The sequence below is a fragment of the Gopherus flavomarginatus genome, chromosome 2 (genome assembly GCF_025201925.1).
Source record: "Gopherus flavomarginatus isolate rGopFla2 chromosome 2, rGopFla2.mat.asm, whole genome shotgun sequence".
In the NCBI taxonomy this organism is placed as follows: Eukaryota; Metazoa; Chordata; order Testudines; family Testudinidae; genus Gopherus; species Gopherus flavomarginatus.
The window spans coordinates 33,485,928-33,506,380 of NC_066618.1; the positions used below are offsets into that span (position 1 = coordinate 33,485,928).

Genomic DNA, 20,453 nt, shown 5'->3' on the forward strand with positions numbered 1-20,453 from the left:
AGGGCTGTGACGGATGGAACGGACGACCGGCACACACCAGGGAGGGCGTCAGCCACCAGTCGAGGGAGCCCAGAACGCTTGGTGGAACCGTGATTATGTCTATAGCATCCCTGCGTGGACGATAGACTGAGGCGAGCCAAGTCTGAAGAGGACACATGCACAGTCTCGCATGCTTCGTAATGAAGGTGCACACAGCCATGTGACCGAGGAGGCCAAGGCAGGTGCAGACAGAGGTTGTTGGGAAGCTTTGTAGTCGCTGTATAAGGGAGACTATAGCCTGAAACCGCTGTGGGGGCAAGCTGGCCGTTGCAAGATTGGAGTCCAGCATGCCCCCTATGAATTCTATCCTCTGTGTAGGTAGCAGAATGGATTTGTCCATATTGATAATCAGGCCTAGACAGGTGAATAGGCCCTTGATGACGCTTACATGAGCGGTGACCTGAGCCTCGGAGGTCCCTCGAATAAGCCAGTCGTCAAGGTATGGGAAGACATGTATTCGATGATGGCGGAGGGAGGCGGCAACTACCGCCATACACTTCGTGAATACCCGAGGGGCCGAGGAGAGGCCAAAGGGAAGGATCGCAAATTGGTAATGTTGACGATTTACCACAAAGCATAGGTACCTTCTGTGCGGAGGGTAAATCGCGATGTGGAAATATGCGTCCCTCATGTCGAGAGCAGCATACCAATCTCCGGGATCCAGGGAAGGGATGATGGTTCCCAGGGACACCATGCGGAACTTGAACTCTCTCATGAATTTGTTCAGTCCTCGCAGGTCCAGGATAGACCGGAGGCCCCCTTTTGCCTTGGGAATTAGGAAATATCTGGAATAGAACCCCTTGCCCCTTAATTCCTCCGGAACCTCCTCTATAGCTCCCATCGCAAGGAGCCTCAAAACCTCCTGCAGAGGACCCCTCGTGAGAGGGGTCCCTGAAGAGGGATGAAGAGGGAGGGTGGGAAGGTGGGGTTGAAACAAACTGAAGGCGGTAGCCACACTCCACTGTGTGGAGGACCCAACGGTCTGAAGTTAGCTGGGACCACGCAGGGAGCAATGCGGCAAGGCGGTTGGTGAACTGAAAAGGATCCTGGGAGGTCATTGGTACAGTGCTCTCGGGCGCACCCTCAAAAGTTTGGCTTCGGTCCTGCCAGGGGCTTGGTGGGACCAGAACTGGTTATCCCCCTGAGGTCCAGACTGTCGTCTGCAAGAGGTACGACCTGGCCTTCTGGTGAAGTCTTGCCTTGGTCGAGGTGGGGGGTAGAGCCGCTGAGGTTGCAACCAGAAAGATCGTCTTTGAGTCTGCGGTGTATGCATTCCCAGCCAACGCATCATTACGCGATTGTCCTTCAGACTCTGTAGCTGAGGGTCCGTCTTCTGGGAGAAGAGGCCCTGGCCATCAAAGGGTAGGTCCTATATAGTGTACTAGAGTTCAGGTGGCAGGCCTGACACTTGCAGCCACGATATATGCCACATGGCAATCCCTGAGGTGACGGTTCTAGCTGCCTAATCGGCGGCATCCAGCGAGGCCTGGAGGGAGGTCCGCGCAACTTTTTTCCCTTCCTCCAGGAGAGCTGCGAATTCCTGGCAGGAGTCCTGCGGGACGAGCTCTACAAACTTCCCTACTGCCTCCCAGATGTTATAGCTGTACCAACTCAGGAGGGCTTGCTGGTACGCCACCCTGAGTTGGAGGTCTCCCACGGAATAGATCTTTCTCCCCAACAAATCCATTCGCCTGGCCTCCCTTGATTTAGGAGCAAGGGCTTGCTGGCCATGGCGCTCCCGTTCATTGACGGACTGTACCACCAATGAACAGGGAAGAGGGTGTATATACAGGTACTCATACCCTTTGGAGGGCACCATGTATTTACATTCAACTCCTCTGGCTGTGGGTGGTATGGATGCCGGGGATTGTCAGATGGTATCCGCTCTAGCCTGGATCGAGCAGATGAAGGGGAGGGCCACCCTGGTTGGAGCCTCCGCCGACAGTATACTGACCACCAGGTCATCTACCTCAGGAACTTCCTCTACGGGCAAGTTGATATTGAGGGCAACGCGGCGCAGAAGGTCCTGGTGTGACCTGAGGTCAATTGGGGGCGGTCCAGATGTAGACATCCCTGCCACCGCTTCATCCGGGGAAGAAGAAGATGAAACCCCGGGGACCAGTGGGTCTTGGATCGACTCCTGGTCTCGGGGGATGTCCTGAGGCGGTGGATCTTGTGGGTCTGGCACATGGGTTGGAGATTCCTCCGTACCCGCCGGGGGAGGTCTGCTCACTGTGGTCTCTGGCGCCCGATGTTCAGAATGGCCTGAGTGTGATGGTATATGCTGATCACCTTGGGTTTGGTGGTAGGCCCAAGCTGTCCAAAAGGGCCACCGATGAGGTCCCTGGTGGTTATCCAAATTCCCACATGATGCAGTGTCTGCATGGGAGGAGATCGACGGATGACAAGACGGCCACGGGGGGGCGGAGACCCTTTGATGTGGGTCTCTGCGTCCACTCGAACCATCCCTAAGAGGTGCCGGAGAACGGTACTGAGAGTCGTGACGGTGCCGGGATTGGGACCGGGACCTGCGACCAGCGCGGTGCCAGGAGGTCGACTGGTGCCTGGAATCGCCGTGTCGAGACTGGCTGCGAGAAGTACGGTGCCACGAGTGGTGCCAAGATCTGGAGCGGTGCCAGTAGTATCTGGACGGCGACCGGGACCTCAAGCGGTGCCACGAGTATGACCAGTACCTCGATGGGGAACAGTACCGGGACTGTGAGCGGTCACAGGACCAGGATCGATGGCGGGACCGGGAATTGCCTGTGGGACCTGGATCGGAACCGGCAACGATCCGTGGTACCGGGTGAAGAAGGTCTCATGAGGGCCTGCTTGCCTATGGACTAAGGAACCCGCACCGGTGGCGCCGGGGATTGAGGCAGCTCAGGCTCCATCAAGGCAATCAAGTCCCGTGCCGTGAAGAACGTCTCCGGAGTGGAGGGCACGATAAGCTCAACCACAGCACGTGCCAGGGAGCTGGTAAGCACCAGACTCGACGGCTCTTGCGAGGTCGGAATCAATGGTGCGGAGGACGTCGGTGCCATGGCAGTTGACGGTGCCGGGCAGTCCGACTTGGTTAAGCGCTCAGACTGCGGTGTAGATATAGCAGCCGCAGGAGGCTTGTGCTTCTTGCTCCGTGGTGAGAGCAAACAGTGCTGGGTGAAAGCTTGGGCCGGTGATGGCTGATATCGAGGAGCATTCACTGTTGGCGTGCGCTTCGGTGCCGAGAAGGTACTTGTTCCCGGTGCTGCTGACGGTGCTGAGGACTGGGGAGTCAACGCTGCCTCCATCAGCAGTTGTTTTAGGCGAATGTCCCACTTTTTTTTAGTTCGGGGCTTGAATGCCTTACAGATGCAGCACTTGTCCGTCCGATGGGATTCACCCAAGCACTTAAGACAGGAGTCGTGAGGGTCTCCTGTGGGCATCGGCCTATGACAGGTCGAGCACGGTTTGAAGCCCGGTGAACCGGGCATGGGCCCCGGTACCGGGGGAGAGGAAGGAGCTAACCCCCGATCCCTCTTAACCATCTACAATAACTACTACAGAACTAAACACTAACTATACTTGAAGAAATCGAACTATATACACAAATACAATAGAAACGAGTGAATCGCTAGGGAGGTGGAGATCAGCTAAGCTGCGCTCCACTGTTCCAACAACCGGCACAGGCGGTAAGAAGGAAATGAGAAGCGGAGGGGCCGGCAGGGGTATATATCCGGCACCATAGCGCCGCCACTCCAGGGGGCGCCCAGCCAGCCCACCGAGTGTTGCTAGGGCAAAAATCTCCGACGAACGTGCACGCAGCGCGCGCACACCTAACTGGAATGGATATGAGCAAGCACTCGAAGAAGAACAACAGTGTTGGGGAAACCAAAGAGAGGTAATGGTTTTGGAAGTAAATGATGCATATATATAGATATCGATATCAATATATAGGAACAAGCATTTGAAATTATGGTCTACACAGAAACAGCAAGTTTGTTTAGGGCAGGGTAAGGTTATGTCATATTCCTAGGACTTAATGTCATCTTTCCCAGGGCGATCCTAAAATTTTATGGGAAGTGATAAGACACATGACTTTCACTCTGCATTTTCTGACTTTAGTTTATGCCTTCTTTGCCCTAAAGGGACATGAGAAAGGAAATATAGTGTTGTGGTGTGGCAGACATTACCTTAATTCTGCATTTCCTGTTTTCTAACTTTTGTATTTTATTGAGTGTTTCCTGATTTTTGGAGGTTGTCATGTTCAAGTGCCAACTTCCATGTTCTAGAAGGCTATAAGGTACGATGATAAGCAACCTGGACTCATGTTTAACAAAGGTTTGTGTTAGCCAGTTGTACTTTAGCCCATGAAATAAACAAAGGTTGAACATTATTAGCTGCTTTACAGTAAAGGGAAGTATATTCCATAACCAAAGCTGAACTTCTTGCCCTTCCCCTTCTCAGAGAAAAACACAGTTCTCACTCTCTGGTTGGGTGCAGCAAGTCAGATACTTTATTCTCTAATAATTGCATGGAGGGAGAGTGCACACTAGGATACAGGTTTTCCCCCACCTAGGCAGGTCTCTCTAAAGATAAACAATTACAGCCAACATTTATACCTTTTTTACAGATAATAATGAGCAACAGCTGCATATTGTTTATACATATTCCTTCTCTCCATCTGATTTCTCTCAACAATTTCTGCTATAGTCTACATTCCATTTTTATCTTAACACAAGGTCAAAACAACCTCTCTCTCAGTTCTTTTCCACTCACCTCACACAATCCTCACTTCCACAAGTCTCGCATTATTAGGCTTACAGCTAGCCTGACTCTTAGGCCATGTCTACATCTAAAATTTTGCAGCGCTGGTTGTTACAGCTGTATTAGTACAGCTGTATAGGGCCAGCGCTGCAGAGTGGCCACACTTACAGCAACCAGCGCTGCAAGTGGTGTTAGATGTGGCCACATTGCAGCGCTGTTGGGCGGCTTCAAGGGGGGTTCGGGGAACGCGAGAGCAAACCGGGAAAGGAGACCAGCTTCGCCGCGGTTTGCTCTCGTGTTCCCCGAACCACCCTGCAAACCGCAGGGAAGGAGACCTGCTTCCTCGGGGGTTCGAGGAACGAGAGAGCAAACCGGGAAAGGAGACCAGCTTCGCCGCGGTTTGCTCTCGCGTTCCCCGAACCACCCTGCAAACCGCAGGGAAGGAGGAGACCTGCTTGCTCGGGGGTTCGGGGAACGAGAGAGCAAACCGGGAAAGGAGACCAGCTTCGCCGCGGTTTGCTCTCGCGTTCCCGGAACCACCCAGCAAACCTCAGGGAAGGAGACCTGCTTGCTCGGGGTTCGGGGAACGCGAGAGCAAGCCGGGGAAGGAGACCAGCTTGATTACCAGAGGCTTCCTCAGGTATGCTGGGATACCTGCTTATTCCACGGAGGTCAAGAAAAGCGCTGGTAAGTGTCTATACTTGATTACCAGCGCTGGATCACCAGCGCTGGATCCTCTACACCCGAGACAAAACGGGAGTACGGCCAGCGCTGCAAACAGGGAGTTGCAGCGCTGGTGGTGCCCTGCAGATGTGTACACCTCCTAAGTTGCAGCGCTGTAACTCCCTCACCAGCGCTGCAACTTTCTGATGTAGACAAGCCCTCACTCACAGAAGGGACTGTCTGCATTGAAATTCCCTTCAAATCCCTGTCAGTTCTTGCTCTACTTCCACATCTTTCATCTTCCAAATAGAAGATCAATTTTTATTCTTGTTTTTATTTTAATTTCTTCTCTTTTGCTATACCTCTAGTACCAACAAAAGAAAAATATACAACATATCCAGATATAATGTTTTTTCCTCTCTACCTGGCTTGAACAAAGACTAGTCATTTGTTCCTTCAAAATCCTGCCCCTCTTGAACATCCCAGTCAGCATAGTCTTAAATGAACAAGTGGACAATCTTTTGCTTCCTGCATACTCATACATTGTCACTAAGATATGAAAATTATAGTTTAAATGCCACAGCAGAAACACTAGGCAACACACTTATTGTAAATTAAAACGATCTCCAAAACAGACATTTTCCATTATGGACTACAAATGTTTAGTAGAAGTCCTACCTTCCCCCTCCCCCACCCCCTTTTGAACATGTGTTCAATGAAGTAACTCATTTTATACATACAGCCATACCATAAATCTGTCAGTCTCCACCCACTTCAAGATTTTTGGAAAGCCCAAATAGTGAAAATTCTATGGAAATACCATGATACAACTTTTAAAAATTAAGTAATGACACTTCAGTTAAGGTTAACATAGCTGACAGTTAAGTGCTTCCATTAGTTACTCCAGTCTCTAACAAAGAGACTCAATGCCTCAAGCTAATTTAGGCCAATTTACATGCTATGAACTAAAGTAATATGACCTGCCAATGGCTTCAATTTTCACCTAATATGGAACTGATTTCTTAACTGATTGAGACAACTGAAGAAAGTTCAGTTTCTATTCAAGCATAATGACTCCAGACTCACTGACACTGAGTATTTATTAATGAGATAAGTTTAATAGCCCATGACTTTCATGGGGATAATTATCTTGCTGCAATCAAAATAACTAAGTTAGTATTAATGTACACCTTTTGTTATTTCTATCCAAGCAGCTGTTTGGATACTATTTCAAAATAAAGTATGAATGAAAGCCAATAAGTTATTTTGGTTTAAGTTTGGGGGTAGACCAGCCGCACTGGAAAAACAGATACAACTGGTAACTGAATACTCCAAATCTCTGCAGTATTTTAATATAAGAAATATCGATTAGGCCATATCTAGACTGAGGGGAAAAAAACTTGTCCTGCAGGCCTGGTCTGCACTATACAGTTAGGTTGACAAAAGGCAGCAGAGGTCAACCTAGTTGTGCATGAGCCTACACTTAAATTTGGCTCTCACTGACATAAATACCCCCTTAATAATACCACCACCTCCTTGAGAGGTATAGAGCCACAGTCAATGTACTGAGGTTGATGCACTGCTGCATTATTTCTGACAAATCTAACTGCCCTCCAGCAGCTATCTCACAATGCCCCACACTGACCACTCTGTTCACCAGTGACCTCCACTGCTCATGAGTCATGGAGATTGGAAGCCTGCCCTGCCCTGCCCCGCACCCCCCCAGCCCCTTTAAAGCCCTGCCAATTTTTGAAATTCTTTTTCCTGACTGCTCACTTGGCAAGCGCACCTAGCAACTCTCCATAGTTGAATGCAACTGCCCAGCTGACCTATTGGTTACATGCACCAGATGTGTTCCTGCCTGGAGCAAACAAGAGACATTGGATCTCCTGAACCTGTGAAGAGAAGAGGCAGTGCAGGCACTACTCCAAACAAGCCATAGAAACGCTGACATCTACAAGCAGATTGCCCCAAGAATGCAGTAGAAGGGGTACGACAGGGGCCAGCAGCAGTGCCGCATGAAAGCCAAGAAGCTTCGGCAGACATACCAGAAAGCCATGGAAGCCAATGGTCGACGCTGTGACAAGCTACAGACCTGCTGCTTTTACAAAGAATTTGTCTGTCATACTCGGCAGAGATCCCACCACCACTGCCAATAACACCATGGATACCTCTGAGGAGTCAAAGTCACAGTGAGAAGGTAGAGGTGGTGGACTAGGAAGAGGAGGAGTACTGGGGACAGATGACCATGGGATCCAGCTGCGCATTGACTCAGGACCTGTTTTTGGATCCACCATAGTATAGACCAGGCTGAGCAAACTTTTGGGTCTGAGGGCCGTATCTGGGTATAGAAATTGTATAGTGGGCTATGAATGCTCAAGAAATTAAAGGCTGGGGTGCAGGAAGGGGTGAGGGTTCTGGCTGAGGGGGGGGGATGACTCTGGGGTAGGGCCAGAAATGAGGGGTTTGGAGGGCAGGAGGGGACTCTAGGCTTGGTCAGTGGGTTGGGGTGTAGGAGGGAGGGCTCCAGCTGGGGGTGCAGGCTCTGGGTGGGGCTGGGGATGAGGTGTGCAGGAGGTTACTCCAGGCTGGGCCGGAGGAGTTCAGAGGGTGGGAGGGGGATCAGGGCTGGGGTAGGGGGTTGGGCTGCAGGAGGGGGGTCAACGATGCAGGCTCCAGGTGGCACTTATCTCATTTAGCTCCCAGAAGCAGCAGTATGTCCCCCTTCCGGCTTCTAAATGGAGGTGCGGACAGGCAGCTCCGCATGCCGCCCTGTCCACAGGCACCGCCCTTGCAGCTCCCATTGGCCAGCTACAGGGGCAGCACTTGTGGCAGGGGCAGCATGCGGAGCCCTCTGGCTTCCCCTACGTGTAGGAGCCGGGGGCGGGGGGGCATGCCACTGCTTCCGGGAGCTGCGTGGAACAGGGCAAGCCCACAACCCTGCTCATGGCTAGAGTGGGGCAAGCCCCAGATCCCACTCTCTGGTGGGAGTTCAAGGGCTGGATTAACATGCCCAGAGGGCTGGATGTGACCCCTGGGACATAGTTTGCCCACCTCTCGTCTAGACTCTAGCATGGGAGAGACAAATTCTATTATTTGGAACATAATCAGTTTTCATCGGGTCACAATATATGCTTGCTGGTGCTCATCAGTTCAGAAAGTGACAAATTACTTGTTACTGCACAGTGTGATACCACTCACAAGATCATTCACAAACAGAATTAAAGGTGCACTGACAATGTTATATCTCTACATGTACAATAATTCACTACACGATTCATACCAGGCTGCAGAAACTCAGGGCCAGCAAGACCACACTACACCACCACAGGTTACTCTGGCTCACTAATAAAATGGTATTTCAAGGCCTTCCAGAGCAGTATAGCTCTGCATACAGTTCTTTTAATAGCCCTTCTATCTGGCTGTTCAAATTCAGCAGACAGAAGCTTCACCTCCGTCCTCCACCTCAGCAGAAACTTTTCCCTCTTTGCTGCACAGATATTATGCAGAACACAGCAGACAGCTATAAACATTGGGATATTATTCTCACTGAGGTCCAAACTTTGAGTAAACACCACCAGCACCTATTCAAACAACCAAAACTTAAATGTATACATCAATTTAAAAAATATAGTAAGAAAACCAAAAAAGAGCCACTGTGGTTAAATAACAAAGTAAAAGAAGCAGTGAGAGGCAAAAAGGTAATTTTAATGCTACTCTTATCACCAATAAGCTATTGCACACTTTTTTTGCGTGAGAGAGGGATTTTCTGTGTCTCTAGTTCTCTAGAAAGATGAATTTGGGAATATTTTGGAGACTTCTTTTATCTACAGGCAGCGCCAAACAGGATCAGGAATCAAATATAATTAGGGTAACTGATACAAAGCCTGATAGCAAGAATTAATGCTATAAAAATGGTGCCACTGATAACAAAGTTAACAAAAAAACACTACACTGTCTGGATATTTTATTTCCTCTTATCAGAGGGGTAGCCGTGTTTGCTGCTTTTACAGATCCAGACTAAGAGTCCTGTGGCACTTTATAGACTAACAGACATTTTGGAGCATGAGCTTCCGTGGGTGAATACCCACTTCGTCAGATGCATGTAGTGGAAATTTCCAGGGGCAGGTATATATATGCAGGCAAGCTAGAGATAATGAGGTAGTTCATTCAGGGAGGATGAGGCCCTGTTCTAGCAGTTGAGGTGTGAAAACCAAGGGAGGAGAAACTGGTTTTGTAATTGGCAAGCACTCCCAACTATCTCCGTGACACCACTGATTTCCTGAGGAAACTACAATGCATTGGTGACCTTCCAGAAAACACCATCCTAGCCACAATGGATGTAGAGGCTCTCTACACAAACATCCCACACACAGATGGAATACAAGCTGTCAGGAACAGTATCCCTGATGATGCTACAGCACAACTGGCTGTTGAGCTCTGTGCCTTTATCCTCACACACAACTATTTCAAATTTGCGGACAATATATATCTCCAGATCAGTGGCACAGCTATGGGCACCCGCATGGTCCCACAATATGCCAATATTTTTATGGCCGACCTGGAACAACGCTTCCTAAGCTCTCATCCACTCACACCCCTTCTCTACCTACGCTACATTGATGACATCTTCATCATCTGGACCCATGGGAAGGAGTCTCTGGAAAATTCCACCACGATTTCAACAGCTTCCATCCCACTATCAACCTCAGCCTAGACCAATCTACACAGGAGGTCCACTTCCTAGACACCACGGTGCAAATAAGTGATGGTCACATTACCACCACCCTATACCGAAAACCTACCGACCACAATGCCTACCTTCATGCCTCCAGCTTCCATCCCGGGCACACCACACGATCCATTGTCTACAGCCAAGCACTGAGGTACAACTGCATCTGCTTTAACCCCTCAGAGAGAGTCCAACACCTACAAAATCTCCACCAAGCACTCTCAAAACTACAATACCCGCATGAGGAAATAAGAAAACAGATCAACAGAGCCAGACGTGTACCCAGAAGCCTCCTACTGCAAGACAAACACAAGAAAGAAACCAACAGGACTCCACTGGCCATCACATACAGTCCCCAGCTAAAACCTCTCCAACGCATCATCAGGGACCTACAACCCATCCTGGACAATGATCCCACACTTTCACAGGCCTTGGGTGGCAGGCCAGTCCTCGCCCACAGGCAACCTGCCAACCTGAAACATATTCTCACCAGTAACTGCACACCGCACCATAGGAACTCTAGCTCAGGAAGCAATCCATGCAACTAACCTCGATGCCAACTCTGCCCACATATCTACACCACCAACACCATCACAGGACCTAAGCAGATCAGCCACACCATCACCGGTTCATTCACCTGCACATCCACCAATGCAATATACGCCATCATATGCCAGCAATGCCCCTCTGCTATGTACATCGGCCAAACTGGACAGTCGCTACGGAAAAGGATAAACGGACACAAATCAGATATTAGGAATGGCAATATACAAAAACCTGTAGGACAACACTTCAACCTCCCTGGCCACGCTATAGCAGACCTTAAGGTGGCCATCCTGCAGCAAAAAAACTTCAGGACCAGACTTCAAAGAGAAACTACTGAGCTTCAGTTCATCTGCAAATTTGACACCATCAGCTCAGGATTGAACAAAGACTGTGAATGGCTTGCCAATTACAGAACCAGTTTCTCCTCCCTTGGTTTTCACACCTCAACTGCTAGAACAGGGCCTCATCCTCCCTGAATGAACTACCTCATTATCTCTAGCTTGCCTGCATATATATACCTGCCCCTGGAAATTTCCACTACATGCATCTGACAAAGTGGGTATTCACCCACAAAAGCTCATGCTCCAAAACGTCTGTTAGTCTATAAAGTGCCACAGGACTCTTTGCTGCTTTTATTTCCTCTTATTTCACGTGTACGCATGACACAAAGTTGATCATTAGATGGTGAGATAGACATAGCTCCCCCCGGGGATAAGGAAGTAGACGTAGTACATTTTTCAAATGATATTATCTTTTTATACTTGGGATACTAAGAGAAAAGTTCAATTGCACACTGTTGCTTTGAGGAACTTTAAGTTTAATTCTAATAAAATATCTTACATATTGTATTCTGATAAAGTAATAAATCTGTACAGTAACATCCACTTTCCCTTCCAAAAAATGAAATCTGAAGAAAAAGTAATTTGTTAAGCTAAGTCATTGCTTGAACAAGGTCCACACATATTATCAAACAGAACTCTCGTGATAGGCAGCCTAGGCTGAAGCCCCAAACAATAAAACTATACACCACCACAAATGCTGTACAAATAGCTAAACAGCTGAAGAAATGGACTTCAGAATACAAGCTTTCATTTTAAATGAAAGTTATAGTCTAACCCTTATTGTTCTGAAAATAAACTTTGAAACAAGAAATTAATATAACCAATGCAATGATGAATGGCTGAGTAGAAAGTCTGAAAAACCTAAAGAACTGTGAACTGCTCCCTTTCACTTCAATAGAGATGTTCAAACTCTGAAGCCTAATGACAGCAATTAAGGTGTTAGTTATTTCACTGATGATTGTTTTAGCAGAAACCTAAAGCATCTATGGTTTGTACGACACACAAAGTTAAACTTTATCAGCCTAAAAGAGAATATTCTGTCAAAATAGCACTTATGACAATATACAATTATAAATAGCCTTGCCTACACTTCTAATAAGTAAGTTGTTTTGGCTCTAGTATTAGACAAAATGAATTTACTTTTAACATTTTAAAAAAACCTTTACACTATTGAATTAAGTTGCTTATTTTAATAATGATGTGTGACCTTATTTTAAGTTAGCCCCCCCCTCCCCCCAATTGGAGTAGATTAACTGGAAGTAGTATCCATAGGAAATGAATTGTAAAAGAACTTGGTTAGTTATTTCAAACATATGCCATATTAAACTACTTTAAATACTCATTAACACATGAAAAACAAAACTATTTTAAACAATGCTGCTTATATAATCAAACTCTGTTGATTTACTCTTTCCCCCCTTCTTAAAAATTTATTGTGAACACTAATATAGTAGGATGTTCGTATTTAAAGATCATAAACTGTGGCGCTATGTCTCACCTATCACCATTACACAAATACACATACATTTTAGTATTTCATAATATGAGGTCATCACTGAAACACAAATTGAGTAGGGTCCTCCTCCCCCTTATTACTCACATTTAAGAGATTAATCAAGGTGTCATTTTGTTTCTAGACGCTGCCTTTTACTCAGCCGTAATCACTAACAGAGTAGGTGTAGATATCACCAGGGATAACTAATTTGTACCCATTCTCACCTGCTCCTCTTCTTGATCCTTTTGCAGTGAGAAGATTAGGTGTGGAGTGATGCTTCTGCCACAGGTAACAGATAGAAAGCACCTTCCCACTCCCCGCCCTAGAAAAAGATCAGGTTCAGTGCACCTATAGCATTGAATCCATTTGGACTCATGGATTCCCTTCACATGAGCTACGACAAATTTTCTTATGCCCCTCATCTTCCCAAGTTGAATTCCTGGAGGGAGGCTTAGGGGTTAAAAAAAAAATTCACTTCTTGGTGTCCCACAATAGTAGGTATAACAATGCTGCTAGCTGTCCCTTACCAGGTAGAACAGTACAGCAATACACAAACATCTTCAGTCAGATTCTCTCTCAATATGTTATCTACTTAATACTGTTCTTAAAATGACATTTAAAGAATACTAAGAATAATGTTTCACTAAGGCCATCCACCACAGAAACAGGAGGGGTTTTTTTTTTGGGGGGGGGGGTAGGGGAGGAGTGTAAAAATGGGAGAGAGGACCAATGAAACACTACAGTTTCTATTTCTTCATCTGAAGCTATCTACTATAACAAACCATTTCCAGAGCAACCAATTGAGAAGTTGTAAACTGAATAACGTAACTTCAAGCAATGGAACAACAGCAGCTGGAATTACAGTAGCTGGAATTCCTATTATCCAGAGGTAACATTAATTCTTGAATCTAGTCTGATATAATATTGCTGTGTTCAGAATACCTCATCTAAGATTATGAACTTCTAAATTTCCTCAAACAAGTGGTGCACACTTCATCACTTTGTTCCTTTGACCAAATGAGAATTTTAATAGACCTAAAAAATAAATATTTTATTAGAACATATGTATACAATGTGGCAAAAAAGTTATCTACTACCAATCCCAGCCTCATTCTGCATTTTACAGAGGTTCAACTTTTATCTGTGATGAAGAGTCTCTCTACACCAGGATACACATCAAGACTTATACTCTACACATCCTGCAACTCAGGCTACGTTGAAGTGCCACTATGGAGCTCATCCAGTCAGATCACCACCTAAGTGAACCTCTGTATGTGGGATCTAGATTTCCAGCATGTAACCTCTGGGGAGCTTTGCGGAAATCTTTTGCACCAGTTTGAACTGTACTGTCTAGAACTGGGGTGGGCAAACTTTTTGGTCCTAGGGCCATATCTAGGTATGGAAATTGTATGGCACGCCATAAACGCTCACAAAATTGAGGGTGGAGTGAGGGCCCTGGCTGGGAATGTGGGCTCTGAGGTAAAGCTAGCAATGAGGAGTTATGGGTGCAGGAGGGGGCTCCGGGTTGGGGTGTGAGTGGGAGAGCTCCAGCTGAGGGTGTTGGCTCTGGGGTGGGGCTGAGGATGAAGGGCTGGGGGGGCAGGAGGTTGCTCCGGGCTGGGACCGAGGAGTTCGGAAGGCAGGGGGGAAATCAGGGCTGGGGAAAGGGCATGGGAGGGGGTGCAGACTGGGTGGCGCTTACCTCAAGCAGCTCCCAGAAACAGCAGCATGTCCCCCCTCCAGCGCCTACGCAGAGGCGCAGCCAGGGGCCGCCTCAGCAGCTCCCATTGGCTGCAGTTCGGTTGGCATGCTTGGGGCAAGGGCAGCACGTGGTGTCCCCCTGGCTGCCCCTACATGTAGGAGCCGAAGGGGGGACATGCCACTGCTTCCAGGAGCTGGTGGAGCAGGACAAGCCCCTAGCCCTGCTCCCTGGCTAGAGCAGGGCAAGCCCCGGACCTCGCTCCCTGGCAAGAGCTCAAAGGCCAAATTAAAAATATCCGTAGGACCGGAGGCAGCTCCCAGGCCATAGTTTGCCCACCCCTGGTCTAAAGCTTTACAGGATACTAAGCATTGTCTAAAATGGTCATCAAAAACTTACCCCCCTGAAGCTCATCTCACCAGCAGATACACATGGTTCTCAATGAAGCAGAACAAAATGTTTATCATCTGTCTTCCCATAACACCTAGGAGTCCTAGTCAAGGACCAGGCCCCCAATTCTCTAGGTGCTGTAAACAAAGAACAAAAAGACAATCCCTCCTGCCCAAGGAGCTTAGAATTCTGTATCTGCCCATGAAAAAAAAGGTGCATACATATACAGCAGTGCTTTAGAGTACTGGTGTATTTCAAATCTATAAACTTTCCTTCTAAACAAAAAGAAAAAGAAGCCAATTCCCCAGAAAGACAACATGAAGCCTCAAAGGGAGAATGGAAATAATTTTAAGTTATCACAGGAATTGATATGAGAGTTGTATATTTTGTTTGTGTAAAAATGAAAGAGACCAAAACAAAATGCAGCATGTAATTCATCCAGTAATTAGAGAGAAGGAACAGGCGCTTGTAACAGTTATGCCCATTGTGCCTTCTGAATAGGTGAAACTCAACTAATTGGTGGTAAGGAAATTTAACGCTCCTGTTTAGCTGAAATATTCTGAACTCACTCACATACAGAACAGGAAAGTGTAGTTCAATTATAAAACTAATTGCCTTTACAGAAGTTTAAAAACAATTCTGCTAAAAAAAATACTATAACAAAGAAAAGTCTAAAAACTGTATTTTTCAAGTTTTTTCCCCAAGACTTCTATGCAATCTGTTATTTGGCATTTAAAACACTTCATAGAAATGGCACTGATTTTTACCTATCTACCCTTCTGGGTCTTCTGCCATTAATACATCATCCTTGACTGCCAGATACAAAGTAGAATATTTAAGTTACGTAATATTAGCTAGCAACAGTATGGGAATCTCAGAAATGTTACTAAGATTTACATAAAATGCAAGTCACATTTCAACTAATTTCTCATTCACTATGATATTCTTCTAAGAATTCATTTCTGACAAAAATAGTGTTAAGTTATACTTCTGCAAACTATCTGAAGCGACATTACATAAAACAGAACATGCATGTTTAATACAATAAGCCCAAGAAGCCTTTTTTTATTTTTGGTTAACGTTGTATAGCAAAGGAATTCTAGTATTTGAAAGCTTTTTGGATCTCTCCTGTTGAAATAAAAACAGCCTAGCGTTACTCATATCAAGTATTTCCATTTGATTTTTTTTTTTTTTTTTAGAAATGAAGAAAAATGTTTTTTAATGGAACAGAAATCACTAAAAGACTTACAAGGTCACATGACTCACAAAATGCCCCCCAAAATAACAATTTTAAAACAAATTGTGAGTTATAGTAGCTCAACTTCCAAAGTGACATTTAAGGAATATTAAGAGTATGGAGATGGACTCCCACTGTCATTCTCCAAGTCTTCCCCACATCTTCATTCACTATTTCTTCCTTCTTTTAGATTCAAAACAGCAGGTGGAATTCAATACTAGCAATTCTCTGCAATAATGCGTAACACATCCGTGGCACCTACTATGAGAAAAGCTGACTAGAAACATGCAATCAATTTTACTCACAGAAGGCACCACGGGTTAAGTACTTCAATGCAGGAGAGCAATGTTACTAATTCTACAGCTTCTAGCGCCAGCAAACATCTGTGGGAAAATACAGAACTGCTGATGACTGCCAGTTTGAGACTCTGCATTTCCTCCTATATTATTTTATTTATTTTTATTAAGTACATTGAAAAATCATGACTACTCTGTAGTAAAAGGAGGCCCCGAGATATAAATCTTGGCATCAGAGGCCTGCGCTAAAGTAATGGTCAAGACTTTGCTATCATAAAGCAAAGTTAAGCTGTGAGCTAGAGGCAGGCCCTGCTCACAGAAGCTGGCAAGAAAAGGGCTGGTGCTGCAGAAAGAGACATACCTAAAAGGTACTGGACACCAGATATCAGAACATTCGCATACTCGTACACTGCACATAGATAACAAGGAACAGGCTGATCTATCCCAATGACAGGACCAAAAGGGTAATATGATGGATAGAGTTGTTTTGTTCAAGCCAACATGTACAAGGTGAGAGACGACACCTTACTACGTAGAGGGGTTGTACCTTGCTACGTAGAGGGGTTGCACCTCATGTGTCAGGAGTGATGTGTAACTTGTTTGTACCTGTGTATAAGAATGCATCCCTGGGGCGGTGTCTTTGTCTGGCCGAGGGGGCAGTGGAAAGTCCCGCCACTGACTGAGCCGAGTCCATTGCCAAGAGGCACTTTCTCATAGTATGCCCGGTAGACTAAGTAATCTACGGGGAACTGCAACTGTGTCCATACGGCAACAAACCTGGCCGACGTACCTTCGTATCTTACTAGACTCTGTGGTCATTGGGGGTTCTTTTCAGGTCTGCTGTGTCAGCTATTTGCGCAAAGCTGAGACAGCACACAGAGGGAACACACGCACGAAGCCGAGTGACTCCAACATTGAGCAGAGCAGAGCACCACACCGGTAGCATCTGACAACATGCGTTGTTCGAACCAACACGTACAAGGTGAGAGGTGGCACCTTACAACATGTCAGATGGCATGTCAGTCAGCGGCGGGACTTTCCACTGCCCCCTCGGCCAGACAAAGACACCGCCCCAGGGATGCATTCTTATACACAGGTACAAACAAGTTACACATCACTCCTGACACATGAGGTGCAACCCCTCTACGTAGCAAGGTACAACCCCTCTACGTAGTAAGGTGCCGTCTCTCACCTTATACATGTTGGTTCGAACAAAACAACTCTATCCATCATATTACCCTTTTGGTCCTGTCATTGGGATGGATCAGCCTGTTCCTTGTTATCTATGTGCAGTGTACGAGTATGCGAATGTTCTGATATCTGGTGTCCAGTACCATTTAGGTATGTCTCTTTCTGCAGCATCAGCCCTTTTCTTGCAAGCTTCTGTGAGCAGGGCCTGCCTCTAGCTCACAGCTTAACTTTGCTTTATGATAGCAAAGTCTTGACCATTACTTTAGCGCAGGCTTCAGGCCTCTTACCAGGCCTCTGATGCCAAGATTTATATCTCGGGGCCTCCTCTTACTACATACTCTACAAAGAGAAAAAAAGTGGATGTCAACAAAGCAAAACTATGCATATATTCCTGAAAATATTAGACAAAAACATTCAGATCACTGACAAGATGCGACAGTAGTCACAGGAGATGCTCTTTTTTTCTTAGTTTACATAGAGAAAAATAGATAAAAAGCCTTTAATCTCGTCATAAACTGCAAAATAAGAATAGTGGGTGATGGCTTGATAGTCAAAGTTCTGAGTCATGTTGTATAGCATAAAATGTGTTCTTTTAGGTATATAATCCTAATCACAATGAAGAAAAGAGAGGGGATAAGCAGAGGAAAGAAAATTTTTAAGTTTCTTCATTATCAGTATTCTCTCTTGGTAAACCATGAAGTAAGAGTGGATTGGATCTGTTCTCTCTCTGTCTCTCGATGCTATTACGCAGTGCAAGATTTATCTCCATCACATATTTTCTAATGGAACCCCTAATAGTATTACCAGCGCCAGTCGGACAACCCATGCCATCAGCATTCTGATCAGATGGGGAGAAAGGTCTAGGACAGTGGTTCCCAAACTGTGAGTTGCGACCCCCATTGAATGGGATCGCTAGGGCAGGCTTAGACTTGCTGGGGCCCAAGGCCAAGGCCAAAGCCATGCCTGAGGGCTTCAGCCCTGAACGGCGTGGCTCAGATTACAGGCCCCCTGCCTGGGGCTGAAGCCCTTGAGCTTTAGCTTTGGCCCAGTGGTGAGGCTCGGGCTTTGGCCCCCCTCATGGGGTCATGAAGTAATTTTTTTTTTTTTTTTTTAAATCAGAAGGGGTTGCAATGCAAAGAAGTTTGAGAATCCCTGTGATAGGATATCCTATCACAGTTGCTGCCCTTGACAACCAGATGAGACTGCTGAAAGAAGAGTAAAACCATATGATCTTAGTCCATGTCATTCTGAGACCATCTTACTACAGCACAATATATTATTCCAGTAGTGGTCTTAAGAGAGAAGGAAAAACAGAAAGACAAGTGGGGCTTGAGAGAAGGAAAGTACTATCTTTACTTTTCCTCCTCCCTTCTTCACCCCAGTGAGTATATAATGCTTTACTACCACAATAAAAATAAAAAAGTGTCCAACTCATAAATGATGAACATGTTATTTATTACATTTCTCATTACTAATATTTGTTTTCCATTAGAAATGTACTTGTCATAAGGCACCCCCTGCTTGAAGTGCCCTCTACTTGAAGGCTTCAGGGTAACAGGTGTGCCTGCCTCAGTTTTCCCTCTGAGTGTTCCCTGAAACAGTCCAAGTAATCTTTCTTAGTGAAAATAATCCTTATGGGGTTAATTTACTACAGAAAAAATCCTATACACATAACAAATCCCTTCACCATAATCCAGGGAACACACCAAATACAGTCCCAGCTCTCCAACACAGCCCTCTCTAGCCCTCTGGCTTCAGCTCTCTAGCTTTGAGACATAGCAAACATCTCCATCTGCTGCTCTCAGTCTTCAGTCCTCTCCATCCTTGGCTCAGAAAGGACAGCTGGCTAGACCCTCAACTGGCTTTCAAATAATCCCTCCCCTCTTTCCAGAGAGGGTTTGCAGAGGGTTTTCTGCTCTCTGCAGCTTTCCCCAGAGACCCCATCCAGTTTTCTCATTGACTCTTTCACCAGAACTCTTTCCTGACTTCCTTCAGGGATTTTCCCTCTCTCAATTTTCCCCTGATCCTTTACAGGCCACAGGTCCTGACACACCTTCTTAATGGGCCCAACTGGGAGCACCTATTCAGGCACCAGGGGACCTGGACGTGCTTCATTTAGAGAGGTGAGTCATCCTATGACAGTTTTCATTTAGTCATGACTTACCAAACACTTAACCTTTTCCACAGGAATTTTCCATATTCTGATCTGTCCAAAATCAATTTTTAAAAAGTTTAAGCAGCAACCAACAGCATGTTTGAGCTGAATGGGTTGAAATGGTTTTCCACCACTGTAAAACACTGTTGCAATTGTTTTCTCCAGAAGAGAAACTCAAAAGACTGAACTTTGAAACTTGATACGTACACAATCTATGATGAAATAAGTACATGGGTTTCCAAAAATATTAACAGTTTAGCTAGTTAACAGTTGGTAATGTTAGTGTGTCTGTACAGGCTCTGAGAACTTTCACTAGTCAGAGGCACTGCAGGACTTAAGATCCCCTTCTACTCTCTGGCTATTCCTACCCTGCACATTAGAATCTTTTGTTATGAAGTTTCTTTAAAACATCAGTCAAAAGTGAGGCAATATAAATGTTATGGCAGTTTGTAGTCCCTTACTCATTACCTTTCAACTGAAAACTGATCAAGGAATTTTACTCAAATTCTCAAAAAAAAATTTTGGACAGTCCAAGCATGGAAAAGAGTGGAGATCACTTGGTAACGCTAAAGACAGGTATAAGTATCTGGAAACAGGAGGTCACAATAGAAACTCTATGTGCTATTTGCATACTTGATAATAAAATACTGTAAAACTGTATATAAAGGCTAAAATATGTTTAGATATATAGTATATCTACAGTCAACACAACAGTTTAGTTATAGCACTTTTAAATAAATTTATTTCTATAAAGCAAGTTTTCATTACTAAGGCAACAACTCACAAGGTGGACCTATTTTATGTCAAAATTCTTTTGCTTCTGCAGCAGTCCAGCACTGAATTCAGTGAGAGACTGGAAATTAGGATTCAAAGCTTCCTTAACAAGGAAGATTAAGCCAAAATGTAATATCTGACTGAACAGA

General features: G+C 45.7%; 1 protein-coding gene across 3 annotated transcripts in view; it reads right to left on the minus strand.

The window, feature by feature from the left end:
- WAC (WW domain containing adaptor with coiled-coil) overlaps positions 1 to 20,453 on the minus strand; it is a 126,145-nt gene that overhangs the window by 78,959 nt on the left and 26,733 nt on the right. The window contains exon 2 of one of the 3 annotated variants that reach the window (XM_050939084.1): positions 12,787 to 12,884. The exons of the other annotated variants lie outside the window; for them this stretch is intronic. Coding sequence (XP_050795041.1) covers positions 12,787 to 12,884 — 98 coding nt within the window. The remainder of the gene's footprint in view (positions 1 to 12,786; positions 12,885 to 20,453) is intronic. 3 annotated transcript variants of the gene reach the window in all.